Source organism: Ipomoea triloba, chromosome 10 (genome assembly GCF_003576645.1).
Source record: "Ipomoea triloba cultivar NCNSP0323 chromosome 10, ASM357664v1".
NCBI classification, from domain to species: domain Eukaryota; kingdom Viridiplantae; phylum Streptophyta; class Magnoliopsida; order Solanales; family Convolvulaceae; genus Ipomoea; species Ipomoea triloba.
In genome coordinates, this window is record NC_044925.1 from 23106463 (window position 1) to 23122609 (window position 16147).

Consider the following 16147-nt stretch of genomic DNA (forward strand, 5'->3'; position numbering starts at 1 on the left):
TTTAACAGACTAACATGCATATATTAATAATTAAATTATCATATGCACTTGCAGGCTGCAGCATGATCCCTTTATGCATTTAAATGGTGCAATTTGCTGAGGATGAAGGCTGTATAGGGCTTGGCAATACTGACTAGTGACTACTGAGGCTAAATTCCGAGGTCAAGGGTTGATGTTTTGTAAAGTGTTACAGTTTTTATTTCTGGGTACATGACACTAATTTCGGTTGAGTAGTACTAGATTTATAATTTTTTTTTTGAAGAACTAGATTTATTTGTTTGTTTGTGTTCTTGCTCTTTAATGTATAAGTACTTTAAAGTAAGACTTGGTGCAATAGAATCCAACAATCTATCTATGAGATAGATGGTAAGTAGATAGCTAATGAGACGAGTAAGACTTTTGCATATAGAAGTAGTACCAACGAGAGAGTTGATAAACCGACAATCGATTTATTTGTTATTATTATTATTTTGCCTTTTTTCTTTTTAAACACTATATCAAAGTTTGGGAATCAAATTTCTTATTGGTGAAGACTTTTCACTTCATCCATATGATAGTTTGACCTACCTCGCCGGGCAACTCTATTCAAGTTGGTTAGACAATTGGTTGGGTAAATACAAAGTTCTAAGAATCTAAGTTTGACTTTTCATAAGAGCTGTCTGTCGGCCTTCTTGGTTTGAGTCGAGCAATTATGAGCAACCTACTAACCTAGGCTGCTCTATCTTCTTATGGTCTTTTATTGTCTAGGATCACAAGGCGGGCTTCACCTAGAGCATACTTTCAAATCAACTAGAGACAATTTAGGTTGGTTTATCTTTTTATATTATTTTATTAAGGTTTCCCCAATAGTGCACTTTTGAATAATGATTATAAACTTTCTCATAAATCAAAGCACTATGATGACATACATACCCTAGCTTATAAATGAATCTGTAAGAATTTTCCCTTAGGCTCTAGGAATTTTCCAAATCTATAATTACTTGGTCAACTATCAATAAATTTTTATTATTAGAACATGACCCTCATTATATTATTACGAAATGTGTATTCTTCGTTACTAGCTATGATTTTGGCATAACGATAAATGTTTGGTCTTGATAATTGGTATTAAAACAAATATATTGTGCATTTAAGATGAGCCATGATAAATATTTGATCCCCATCATAAAAAAACTAACATAAGGATGTGGAGTACTATATTAAACCTGCTTAGTACAAGGATGCCGTGCAAAACTAAAATGAGCTTCAAAAGAGCAAACTAGTCATGTGATCGAAACAAGAACATGGGATGCTTTTTTAATTTGGAGTAACGTATTTTTCTCCTTAATCTTATTTGATGGGAATTTTTGTGGTCGAAATTTCAATCGAAAAAATAATAATAATTTATCTTTTTTTTTTCTTTTATATCAAATACTAAAACTATATATGGGTATGCAATAAAGAGAGGCTAATTATACTTGAGGAATCAGATTCAATGATCCTAGCTATGAGAACCAAATATGGATGGTGTTTCAATTGACAAAAGCATCTGGCTACTTATTCCCCATATCTATAGAAAAACAATGAAGAAAAAAATGCACCATCACAGCTGAAGTGGTCACATAATTAACTTAATAATTACAAAGTTTCAAACATGTCTTTTTATGGAAGCTATCTATCAATTCTTTTTATTAAATCGTTCAACTATGGGTAGTTGCAGGTTTTACTGTTAAAAATATAAAAATCAAGAAAATATGAAACCTTTTCACTATTTGAAATGATGATGAATGTAACATTACAATAGAATTACAATATTGTGTATAATAAATACAATTATATAATTATAATATTTCTACAGCAGTTGCAATCAAATATAGCTAATTATAGTAATTCTTAATTTATGAATGAAATTAAGTACTTATATATACTGGAAAAATACACCACATATTCATATATATGTGTATGAACTATGAAGTACAGACTAAGCCGCGTTAGAGACGAAGCTTATTTCTAGCTAATCAACAAGTTAAAGCTCATATGTGATGTATGTTTAATTTGTTAATTATAATTATAAATTGTTGGCCCGGAAGCTTTTATATATATATATAGCCTTGAAAGTTTGAACTTTTCTGAGAAATTAAAAAGTGGGAAAATTATCTCTAAGCTTGTTGCAATTTTTGACTTAAGAAAGTTTAGGTCAATGGAAATCAGATCCCATGATATCAAGGAAAGTAAATCCTACTTAAGGGGATGAGATTCTTTTTCATGGCCTACTGAGAATTTATCAACTTTATTCAATTACATATTTATCCTTTTTGATGTTATACTGCCATGTTAAAAATCTCTTATAAATATAAGAAATTAAATTTCTTTTTAGGAATGTGTAGTGTGTGTATTAGTTCATGATTGTTTGTACGTAATTTGATTTGTTATGCATTGTAATTTAATTTACAGCATGATTCATTATACATTGTATTGTATATATAACTATTGTTTGTTTATTTAAGATTTATGTTTGTATATAGCAAGGATATATTAGAAATTTTAAAAATTTTCTTGGAAAAGTTTAAACGAACCAAACATGTTAATTAATTTTTTAGGTAATTTAATTAATTATTATGTTTCTAGGGTAAAACCAAATATGATAATTAATATTCTTAGTAAAGTTATTCCCATCATTAGAATCTAACTTTTAGAATTTTAAAAATAAAGATACAAGAATATGTGCAACGGAAATTTTTTATTTCTCTAATTTAATTAAAGGGCACAGCTTAATTTTAAGAACAATTTCGAAAGAGTTTTGTTAGTATATAATTATAGATTGTGAAAATATATAATGCAAATAAATAAGAACGGAATGCTTCGGTTGATGGTATATATATATAATCCACCTAATCTATCCTCTTTTCCTTATCTTTAATGAGGAAATCCACTATTGTATTTGTTATAAAGATTTCCCACAAAGTAATGTCCTTTTACAAAGATTTTTCACAAAGTCCCTTTATTACTAAATCTCTCCTCTATAACCCTTTATTTTAAGGGTTGGCCAAAAGTCACCATAAACTTCATTGCTTACTCATTCTTCACAAGGATTTATCATGAAGTCACTTTACACTATTTGGTTGCAAATCACTATTTTTTTTTCTCTATGCATACTTTGCACAACTTCTTAGGCTGTGTTCTTGCCTTTCTCCAAGAGTAAATGGTTGCAAATCACTAATTTTTTTTTCTCTATGCATACTTTGCACAACTTCTTAGGCTGTGTTCTTGCCTTTCTCCAAGAGTAAATGAAGTTAGACTAAGGTTGAGCACTTGAATCTAGATGATCCAATGAAGCATATAGATGAAAACTTGTTGGCTAGATAATGCTTGTTTGCATAAGTTCTCGTAACACTTTTAAATTAAAGCTAAGAAACTTCTATTTATTTGTCAAAGATGAATTCTTCCATTTTGAATTCAAAATCTTTTGAAGTTTCACATTGACGCTCCTTCATAGGTGTCAATAGTTGTATCTAAGAGCCTTAAAAAAAAAACTTGTTGCTTTACTCGTAAAATAAATTTTGCTCCAACTTTTCAGCACAAAATGAGACTTTAACTAAAAATGTAGTAATTCATTTTGACGTTCTTCTCAATTTTAATTTTATAATACATCTTTTCTTAGATTCATCATGTGTTTTGTTCAATAACTGTTTTTTTTCAAAAATATGGAGCTAGTTGGCCTTTTAGAAAACATTCTCTTCTTCTTCCTCATATTGGATGGTAGATATCTTTTGAGTTTTTAATGAATATGATATCTTTAATTTGTCTCTGCTGAAGGTTTTTTCACTATTCATCAAACATTGTCTTTTGATCGTAACTTTTAGTCTAAACTTCTTGTGCTTTGCAAATTAAAGTCTTTTGTTAAAACATCTCTTTTGTCAAGTTAAACTCTTCTATCTAATCATGCATACCTTTTGTTTGACTTGACTCGCGCATATGAACATTAGAGTCTTATGATGAAGAACTGTTTCTGCTAAAATAAAGTTTTGTCCTGACACCATTACTAAAACGCTTCTGTAGATAAAACCTTTTCCATAAAACAAAATCTTCCGAAGCCAAACCTATTATGATTAAGATGTTGTTTCGATAAACTTTATAGGTTTAATTTGATTCTTTTGCTAAGATATCACTTCATATACCCTTCTTTGCCAAGTCTATACAAATTACATCTTCCATTCTTGTATTTCTCTGACTTAAAAACTCTTATTTTTCTACTAATTAAGTTTTTCATCATAGCAAATCTTTCAATTGGCTAACTATTCTGCTTAGATAACACTTTCGACTATAAATTTGGTGAAATTTACTCTATTTTAAACCTATTTTAACACATTTATATAGATTTTCTAAACAAATAAAATTACTTTTTAATTTTGGAAATTTTAAATTCTTGATACATTGATTTAACATGGACAAAATGTATGTATCAATTTAGAAAAATTTTACAACTCACAAATGATTATATAATCCCCAAGTAGAGTTTGTAATCATTCAATAAGCAAGCAAAATCCATTATTATAAAGTGGTATGTCAAAAAAGTCAAAACCAAGAGAGTTGAGTATTGTATTGGAAGATGTATTGCTAGGAGAGATTGAGGATGGCGATGGAAAGCATCGATCTCTGTCTTAACAACTTGGGGACAAGTGTTGGGTAGGTGAACTTCATTAATTGGGCAACTGCATATTGTAAGTACTCACATGTTTTTATATTATTATCATTCTTATTATTCACAATTACTTTTTTGATACTTTCCATTTTTAGATAATATTCTTTTCCAATACTTTTACCATAATTTTTTATGAAAAAAAAATGTCAAATAAGTCATTGAACTTGTTAGATTTGTACAAGCATGTCATAAACTAAAAGTATGTGCAATTAGATCATCAAACAAGCTAAGCAAAAAATAAATGTGTAATTTATATTTTTTTTATAGGTTATCAACAAGTTTTTAGGTAATGGTTGTTTAGTCGTCTATTTACATGAAAATATTAAATATTTTTCAAGCTAATAACATGGAAAAAAGAACAAAAGTTTTGAAAATAAAAATAAAAATTAAAGGAGATCTCCTTCCTTTGTGTGACCTAAGATGATCGCCTCACCTCTTTTTTCTTTTGTCCACGTTAGCTTGAAAAATAATAAATATTTTCATGTAAGCAAACAACTAAGTAATCAATACTTGAAAACATGTAAATTGTACCTTTTTTTTTGTTCAATTATTAAATTGCATATGTTTTTAGTTTGATAACGTAATTGAACAAATGTAACAAGTTTAGTGATTTATTTGTCACTTTTTTTTTAAATTAATACTAGATTAAAAAAATGTTTAAGTACCAATATATATATATATATATATATATATATATATATATATATATATATATATATAACGATCTTATTATAAAAAATATAATAATGGTATAAGAATCACACATTGAAACTTTTCCTATTCGTACCCACAACCTCTCATATGAGGGAGCAACTTGAGGCCACTGGACCACAAGGTACTTGACAATTTCCTCAAATCAGTTAACTAAGATCACACTGAAACTTTTCCTATTCGTACCGAGCAAGACATCAATGGTGCCAAAGTACTCTCTCATGAGTTTTAAGGTCATATTGTCCACACTCATAGGTTAAGTAGTTACGTGATATATAGTTGTGGATGTGATATATGTCCAAAATGGTCCTAATCATAACTATTTTAGTTTGGACGACGAATGTTATTTTAAGTAAAAATTGCATAGTTGTGGATGAAATTGAGCAAGTTTGGAAGTCGATGACCAAAATGGTGAAATCTTAATAATTGAGGGACCAAAATGGGTATTAACTCAAATATCATAAGTCTTCTTGGTTTGAGTTGATCAATTATGAGCAACCTATGCTGATTAAAATTTTTGTAGTCATTTACCGTCTATGATTACAATGCAGTATTTACTTAATACACACCATGAATAGTGATTGCGTGTTTCCCTTGTCATCCAAAAATAATGCATAATATTATAGGATACCATGGAAGTTTATTGAAGACAAATACAACAATTAATAATCCGTGCAATTATATGAAGAGATGGGTAACACATCTATTGGTATCTAAGTACTACCTCCGTCCCATTTTGTTTGTCTGATTCGTTTAACGATGCTTGACTGAAGTTATTTTTAATTTAAATTTTCATAATATTAAGTTTAGCATTAATATATAAAATTTATATATTTAAAAACTACATTAAAAGTACTATTAAACACAAAAAATTAAATTAAAAAATAATAGAAAATTACTAAAGAAAATAAGCAATGAAGAAAGAGTTGGTTTGACCAATGAATAGTAAATAGGACAGGTAAAATGGTACAGAAGGAATATTAACCAAGGAGCAAGGGAGGAGAGATGATGAGATGTAATTTCAAATATAATCCAAGTTGTCAAATTCCACAAGGGATATTTCATGGTAGCATAAGATAATGATTGGACAGGTGGGCATGCATCATCATTATTGAATTGCTAACAATTTAGCTTTTTCTTCACGTTGCATACTTTAAATCAATTCACTTATTTGTACATATTTAGAAATATTCTTCTTGTTCATTGCTATTTAATTACTACCCCTCCATGTCTTCCATCCATGCCATGATACCTTTTATCAAATCCATAACCTACTTTGATACCAATTGTCAAGATCAAACGTTTATTATTACGCTAAAAGTTATAACTAACGTGAAGGTACAACTTTATTGACCAAATTGGTTTGGGCCTCGACTCCTTGTAGTCATTTGCTGGCTTGGATCATAAGGTGTACATTTAGAGTGCACATTCGGATAGCGATTGCGAACTTTTTCATAAGTTATAGATATAATTTTAATTTCTTATATTTGCATAGCAATTAGTGTCACGTTTCAATGACAGAATGTCAAATTTGACTTTTCAAAACTCCGTCTAACAAAATTACAGTCCATTAATCCATTGTTATGAAAAAGGATAGAAAGAAATTAAAATGAAATCTCTAATAAGGTTCCTCAAAATTCATATTTGTTAGAGTAATCTTCTAATGAAGTAAAAATTATAATTATAATTCATATACTTTATAGTCATTCTTGGACAACGAAACTTTCGTTGTCTTTAGTTGATGATGGATTCCCATTTTGAACAAATTAAAACCTTGTACGCCGAAGTATATCATCAAGATTAAGATTAAGGCAATTTATGATTAGATTATCACATGTTGGAAGAAGAAGATTAGTTGATTATTATCTGTCAAGTATGCATTTTAATTTGGAGACGTAAACTTGTTGAACTAGTATATTATACTAATAAGGTGTGCTACAAAAAATGTATTTGTACAGGTTGGGTGCAGCTAATTTAATCAAACCCTTTCTTTGTCCTTGAAATTTATGGACCACCTATATGGCACGGCAATTATGTATACCTTACACAATTTTTCTCAAGCTTATCTTCTTCTTCATTTTTTTTTAAATTTTTTTTTTTTTTTTGGGTTTGTTCAGATAGAATTGCATCAAGATAGAATATACATTCCAAGAAACACGATTAATATTTTTTATGGATAGTTACTATTCAAAAATTTTATATTTCTATTGGAAACTCGAAAAATCATTTGAAACCTAGGATTTATAGTAAAAAATTAAATTTCTAACCACTATGAGAATTTCGAGAAATGTCCAACACTATAGCCAACCTAGACTGATTTATATTCTTGTGGTCCTTTGTTGACTATGGTTATCAGACGAATTTCACCCAGAGCACACTTTTAGATAATGATTGTGAACTTTCCCAGAAATCAAATATTGTAATTATCTATCAGTATTATCAACCACTCCACTAACGCAGGTTGTCAAAAAATTGAGATGATTATATCCTGCCTAATGATAGTTGGAAAAAAAAAAAAACTTTACCATCATCATCGACCAAATGGTTTCTTTTTTCTTGAATTTTTGTGTTCTGATATAAATGGTTCATCAAAACCTATCACTATAAATCTAGAAGTGTCTAGAAGCTAAGTGTGCTTCTAGCGGAAACCCTCAATAACTTTAGATTTTTGTCGGAAGCAGAAACCCTTAGCTTGCTGATTGTAAAATATTTTCACTGACTATATATATTTGTAATTATTCACATGCACAAATTAGGATTAGCAAGTGAAATTTGGATATGAACAAAAAGTCGACATCGACTAATTTGCGACCAACCAATTAGTAACACATTGCAATACGTGTGTGTATGTGTATATATGGACGAGGCTAGTCATGATCATCAATGTGAATGCCGGAAGATGAGACTAGCTAGCTATCCTAGATGGATTGCTAGGAGTTGAGAAGAGATGTGAATGCATATATACATACATACATATATAAAAAAGAAAAATATGCATAAGAATAATGATAATAATATTGGCTTTAAGGCGCTTTCAATCCCCACATGGTCCATATATCTATCATAACAATTGATCGGCAGGGCAGGGGAGGGCAGCATGCCGCAGATGCAGCAGAAGCATGGCTCATTGGCTTCCAATCCTAGGTGGTCCTCTCTACCTATATATCATAGCTACACTGTCCGCCTCAACCAACCTTCCCATTTTTTTTTTTCCTATACACGCATCCTCTCCCCTCCGCTCATTTTTTGTTTTCTTTCTAAAATTATTATTACACCAACGTATAACACTTTAATTTCCCAACTCTTTATTATTATATTATTTATAATAAATATATATATATTGGAACATATATACAAGGTGTTGGTATACATACTCGTGTATGCATTGGGCTTTAATTTTTAACCACACATACGCTCGAAAAGTTACATTTTATAAGAGATCAAGTGTTGCTACAGAGTCTGAAATAAAGAGTGTCATTTTCGTCATAAAGTGTGAGGGATCTAGCTAGCTAGTGTGTGCGTCAAGTTGTCAGCTAGTGCTCATCTACGTATGTTATTTCTTGTCATAATAAAACGTTTAACATTACATCAAAAGTTAGCTATAGCTAGTTTAATAACGAATGCACAACTCTATTTCATTTTAATTACGTAGTAGCCAGCGCAGTGCCACGTTTCGACTCATCAACATCGGCCTGCAAGATGTTGGAGTTGACCTTCCCAACCTCCACTGAACACTTGTCATGGTATGTAGTTCGGTTAGGAAATGTTGACTTAGCCATTTAAAATTAATTTTTAAAGTTAATTGACTTAATATTAAAGAATAAAACTCATAAATTTAAAAATAATGCATGAAAATTTAACAAAGATAAGCATCATAACAAGCACAATATGTTAAAGAAAATATAATGATAAATGAACATAAGGGTTGTTTTTTGACCTTTAAAAATAAATATGCAATGATAGGTAAAGTGGAATATATATATATATATATATATATATATATATATATATATATATATATATATATTACAATAAATTAAGTTGATCCAAACTCCCTTCATTAGCTAGGTCACATGGCCACAAGTTCTTTTAAAATGTAAAGCTAAGCAGCGTTTCCAGCTGCTAAAATATAAGAAATAATGTCCAGAGAGATTGGTTCTTCTTCCTCACTACACCTACCATTTCATCTGCGTGCATTATTCTCATTTTATTATATTACAATGTAACTAAACAATAAACGGCGTGGTCCCACATCTCTATGATCATCATATATCACTTTTCACATTTTTCATTAGTTAAATATTTTATTTATTTGATAAATACAAATCAATATTACACGTAACATTTAAATAAATGGAGCTATATATGAAGATCAGACACTACACATTTTGGTTGGAGAAAATCAAACTCAACTCATAGACTTATTATTTCTTGCCATTAGACACAAAGTCAGTACTTAAAATTTATTATAGAGTTCGCATTTAATCTCTCGATTATTTTTGTGTAATAAATCTAGTTCATCATTATGATATATCTCTCAAATTTTACAAATTTGACCTTTAAAGTGTTTAATGAGTTGTAGATACAATCTCTCAATTTGCTGAAAAATCAAACTAGGTTTGTATTTAGTATCAAAATAAATACTTTTAACTACATACAAAATTATAACAAGTAGTTAATTAAGGTGTAACTTTATCTGATCTCCTTATACTTGCATAACAGTCAACAATACGTTACGATTGCAGGATGTTGGACTCGACCCTCTAAGTTAATACCCAACAATTAATATATTATACCCTCATAAAACCTTAGAAAAACGAAACTTGATGACCTAGTTAGTCGAAAAAACTGAATTTAAACAATTGAAGAATGAAAAGCATTATTTTTCTTCAGTTTAATGGGTTTTTCATAATATGGGTGGAGATAATTATGCATTTAATGTGTATGCAATTAGCCTTGAATTTAGCTCACAACTTGATTCCCTTTAATGGTTAAGCAGTAGGGTGTGGTGTTTACTAATTAATTAACATCTTGCTAAAACACTACCACGCGTTAACCTAAATAAAATAATGATCATAATTAATAAGGTGAGGCCGGAGAATTAATTGAAGTTATAGGAATAGGATAATGCCATTATATATTTATTATATTATTATCATAGGGGAGTCTCAGGAGGGGCACGGCGTGGATCCCTCTATTCCAATCAAGTTGTAGCCAATAACATTCTACATATTTCTACTTAACCAATAAATTAATCACTGTCCGTACGGATTGTAGTGCCACCATGTCAATAACCTAACCAAAAAGATAAGACTCACATACATAAGATTAAACTCCAATAATAATAATTATTATTATAGCAGCCTCCAGTATTGGTTATTTGTTAAAGAATAATGTTATTTTTCTTTTCTGATTCACTCCTAATAATGTGACAATAAAAAAATGTATTGACTACCGTGTAGTGCATGCATGCCATATATATATATATATATATATATATATATATATATATATATAATGTGGGTGTGTTTAATTATTTACTTATAGAATTCTTCATTTTATGGAGAAAAAAAATTAAACTAGAGAAATGAAATCAAAAAATGTGTTTACTTATACAATTTTCTAATTTGAACGTAGAGAATAGAGAAGTGGAGCGACCCCGACAATGTTGATTGAACATTTAGCTTGGTAACTATAAATTTTCGAGTTTAGCTCTCCGTATGAATATGTATTGGTGCACGTCAGACCTATCTTAGAGTGCACCTTCGAGTAAAACAATTGAGAATGAAGTAAAATTGTGATTGTTACACAACAATAAATGGGGGGAGGACAAATTGAAATTTAATAAGCATGAAATGGATGAATAAATAATGGAAGTACGTAACAATAATAACAATAATAATTGATGGAGATTTTAATTAGGGGGTCGGGGTGGGGTGGGGGGGGGGGGGTNGGGGGGGGGGGGGGGGGGGGGGGGGGGGGGGGGGGGGGGGGGGGGGGGGGGGGGGGGGGGGGGGGGGGTACGTTGATAATAGTCCAAGCCAATCCCGCAAACAAAACCTCAACCCAGTTGCGTAAAAACGAATAGAAATAGAAGCTCGTGCTTTACAAAACAGCTGGCCTAGTTTGGACCATATCGCAAAAAATAAAATAAAAAATACCACTCTCCTACTAACCATATTAATTAAATTATGCCCGTAAGGGCAGCCTGAGTGGCAAGACCAAGACGCTCGCGGCCGTGAGGTCCTGAGTTCGAAACCATCTGCTACCCGGGTTTGAGCCGGTCAGCTATGGGCAACCTAGGCTGGTTAACCTCCTTGTGGTCCTTTGCCGGCTAGGATCACAGGGCGAGGGTTTACTCACATACTCGGAAGAGGAGTGGGGTTTGCCTCGATAAACCCAATATTAATTAAATTATATATATATATATATATATATATATAATATGTTTACACTATACTCTTCCTACTTCTTCTACTACCACCACAACCCACCCACCCATTTTGCTCATGACAATTCACTTGGCCCCACCAGATAATTCGTGGGCCCCCTCTCAGGTACCACTCCCTCCCTCATGCCTCATGCTCAATATCACATTTGGTCCCATTTCGTAGTTTATTGTATATATATGTATTTTGTATCCCGTATTCATCAACTATGAATTGGAGAAGAATAAATTCAATGAAAATTGCCTAACTTGAGAAGATTCCATGGAGGTACCCACTATCAATCTCTCCCTGCGAAAGGTCAACAACCATAGATGGAGGAATAGAAAAGGGAAATAACAATATCTGTCGAGATCTGGCATGTTCATAATATTGTATACAGATGTAAATACGTCAAACGCAACTAATATAATGTATTGTATACTGGTGTAAATATGTCAAATGCACCTAATAGGTTAATATAATGTATTGTATACTGATGTAAATACGCCAAACGCGCCTTATTATAAGGTTTCTAGTACATACCATGATGTTATGTTGAGGGAAAGGCTTTTTTGATAATTAGCTTAGCTTAGCTACTTTTAGCTTTAGCTTAGCTTAGCTTCCTCAGCTCATTCATCTCTTTCAATTCCCTCTTCTTTGCTAGCTTAGGCTTGGACCCAAGAAATCATCAAAAGAGATCGCAATTGAAAAGTAGAGAGAAAAATTCCCCCCTCTCTCCCCCGCCACTATCTCTCTTTCTCTATCTTTAACCCTAGAAAGCACCCCGCCCAGCCAGGCCGCCTGGGAATTAACCCATTTTTGTAGATCTGTGTGGTTTTCGGAGAAGCTAAGCATGCTGGATTGATCGTGAATTTCATTTTGAACTAACAGGCGAGGAGAGGAAAGGTTTTGTGGTTCAGGTATGCGCCCATTTTCTGTTGCTTCATCTTCTCTCTCTTACGGCCGACAGCAGCAAAGGGTTTGGTTAGATGGCGGCGGGGAGGGAGAAGGCGGCGGCGGAGGAGGAGAGGCGGCGGGCGTGATGATGATGATGATGGATTCGTCGACGGCCGCGGCTGCGGGAGGCGGCGGCGGGGAGGGAGAAGGCGGCGGAGATGAGGCGGCGAGTAGTAGCGGGGTTTTGATGGAGAAGGAGCACATGTTTGATAAGGTGGTTACGCCGAGCGATGTGGGGAAGCTGAACCGGCTGGTGATTCCGAAGCAGCACGCCGAGAAGTACTTCCCGTTGGACTCGTCGAACAACGAGAAGGGGCTTTTGTTGAACTTTGAGGACCGGAATGGGAAGCCATGGCGGTTTAGGTACTCGTACTGGAATAGCAGCCAAAGCTACGTGATGACTAAAGGCTGGAGCCGTTTCGTGAAGGAGAAGAAGCTGGACGCCGGAGATATCGTTTCGTTCCAGCGTGGCGCCGCCGAGTCGGTTAAGGATCGGCTTTTTATTGATTGGAGGCGCCGCCCTGATTCCCACTCCGATCATCATCATCACCACCGTCATCACCACCACCACCACCTCCCGCCCATCTCGATTCCGCACCACTTGTCCTTCCAGCGCTCCATCTACACGGCGGCGGCGCAGCCGCCGCCGTGGAATCATCAGGCTGTGTTATCGGCGCCGCCGCCATACGGCTACACCTACGGATTCGGGAGCACTACTCATCACAATTCTGTTATTTTCAACGGCGGGGCGAGTGGGAGTGCGGTGGTGGTAAACGGAAACCCGTGTTCTTCGGGGATTTATCTGAGACCAATGAGCGCCGCGCACCAGCAAGAAATTATGCAGAGAAGAGGCGGCGGAGGAGCAATGGTGTTCGAGTCGGTGCCGGTGGTCCAAGGCAAAGCTGCCGCAAAGCGACTGAGGCTGTTTGGCGTGAACATGGACTGCCCCATTTCCGACTCGGATGACTGCGACATTATCTCCTCCTCCTCCTCCGCCGCCTCCGCCGCCGTATCCGCCGCTTCTCCGACGACAATCCCAACTTCGCTTCAATTAAGGCCCTGCGGCGGCTACGACACCACAACACAAGAATTAATGGAAGCAGGTTCTGATAATAAGCCCAACAAGTCCTCCTCCTCGTCCATGTCCCTCGATTTGGATATCTGATCGATCAGTCCGAGAATTGCAGAAAGAAAGAAAGACATCCTCAACTCAACTCAACTCAACATTTCTAGCACTATTATTCAACATAAACTTCAATTCTACGTGTATAAAGTCGTACGTACGTGGTTATAATACTACTACTCACCATCTAAGAGAGAGAGATCGTGAGATCGATAGATCAATACACTTCAAATTCCCCCATTTCTTCATCCTTAATTAATTAGCTTCTCTTTCTTTCTTTCTTTCTTTCTTTACTGAAATGCTTTAATTTAATTAATCTATCTATCTATCTCTCCTGTATTAATGCCTCATCTTCTTCATCGAATTTCACCTTTTTAATACAACAAATTTGGAAACATATTTGCTTTTACAAATATACTTTCATTAACCAATGAATCTCACTGCATTTTCCTGCAGTAGAATCTGTGGATAGATGATGAATGAAGCCACTGGAGAAACCCCCGGACCCCTTTCCTCCTTTTTCCTACTATCATTACTTTTGTATGTATTTACTTCCCCTCTGATAGGTTGTTGCTCTTGTCGCTGCTACGCTGCTTTGATGGGCAGGTATCAGTCTTACGATGCTGGAAATGTCTCAGAGGTTTTAAAAAGGTAAACCTTTTATATATGTTTTGTTTTTTTTATAATCAATACTATATTTCTTTATGTATGCTTTAATCTTCTTTTGTATGCATGTATATATGCATTTCATCTTTTGTTGTTACTTTTGTATCTTCTTCCTGTCAGCAGCCACCTTTCTCTAGACAACTTGTTTTTTTTTGAAAACAACTTGTTCAATATCAATTTTTGAGGGAGGGAAATTTATAAATAAATATATATATATACTTCTGTTTGTCCACACTCTCCTTCTGATCTTTATGATTAGTTTCCAATTCCAAATTCTTTTTTATATATATGCTGCACTTGGCAGTTTCTTCAGTTTATGTCACCAAAAGGGGCCTGCTGATGAATTGCAGAAAAATATGAAATTATATTCAAGAACAAAAAGATATAATGCATGGCAGATGAATTACCAGATTCTGAGTTCTTATACTCCTCCACATATTATATTACTCCCTTTTTCTTCAATTTTTATATATATAAATCTCATCATTTGGATCAATGAGACTGAACAAACATGCATATATGGTTCATAATTTTATAGTCCTTATAAGTGTTTTCTTTCCCTTCTTTAAATGCATGTGCAAAGCTGCTGTAAGGGAGGGTCTATTTAATTTGCCAGTATTATTTTGTTCATTTTGATGAAGTGATAATCATCATCATTTGTTTTGTTTGTTTGTTCTTTGTTTTTTCATAAAAGAAAATGTGTGCAGTAAAGGCAACTTTGTTACAGACATTATTGTTGTTTGATTTCCAGTTTGGTTGGCTTGGTGCAACAATTTTCTTATGATTTTATAGCATTGAATTTCTTGATTTTTCTGCTGATATTTTTATGTTTATTAGATGATCTGATCACCTTGTTCCACTGACTACACAACATGCATATACCTATAACCTGTCAATATGTTTGTCTTCTTAAAAAAAATTTAAAAATCTTTTTGGTTTCAAGAGAGTTCAAAATTATATTGATTTTGAATTCAATTTTTCTTCTTCTCAAATGTACCGAAAAGGCTAGGGTATTATCATATGCCAAATACTTTATTAATATCGAACATTCAATAACTATCATTCTTGTGATTTTACCGATTATTGAAGTGTTATTAATTTATATGTTCTTGGTGCACATCTCAATCCTTATGAGATTGTGTTGGTATAATTACGTATCTTAAGCTCATTGTTTTCAGCTTTCACATGCAGCAAATATATCCTCCAATCCATCATATAATTGTCTCTTTCCTTCAACCTACATATATATACACAAGCACATTCAAAAAGAATCAGATTATGTATATTATTAAAAGTTTGTTTCTTGTTTGATTTCATGGCTATGAAAGTGTTGCATTGCACATCTTGAAGGTGATATAATGTTGTACAATCAAGGGAATTGTTTATTATATTGTGGGAAATCAAGAAATTTGGTGTTTAATATGCTAAATATGATGTATCATTTATGATCATGAAGTGAATAGAACTTTTATGATGTTTATAAGTATTTATTTTTAGTGTTTATAAGAGCGATTGAAATTATAATTGTGTGTATGCGTGTATATTACTTTCGATAGGTTGAACTATTGTTAAGAGGCCTTG

At 33.2% G+C, this 16147-nt stretch overlaps 1 protein-coding gene across 1 annotated transcript; it reads left to right on the plus strand.

The window, feature by feature from the left end:
• The first annotated feature begins 12355 nt into the window (after positions 1–12355).
• Positions 12356–14309, plus strand: LOC116032580 (B3 domain-containing protein Os03g0120900-like). The gene has a single exon (XM_031275214.1). It carries the CDS (start codon positions 12743–12745, stop codon positions 13940–13942), a length of 1200 nt encoding a protein of 399 aa, XP_031131074.1. The 5' UTR covers positions 12356–12742; the 3' UTR covers positions 13943–14309.
• The last annotated feature ends 1838 nt before the right edge of the window (positions 14310–16147 follow it).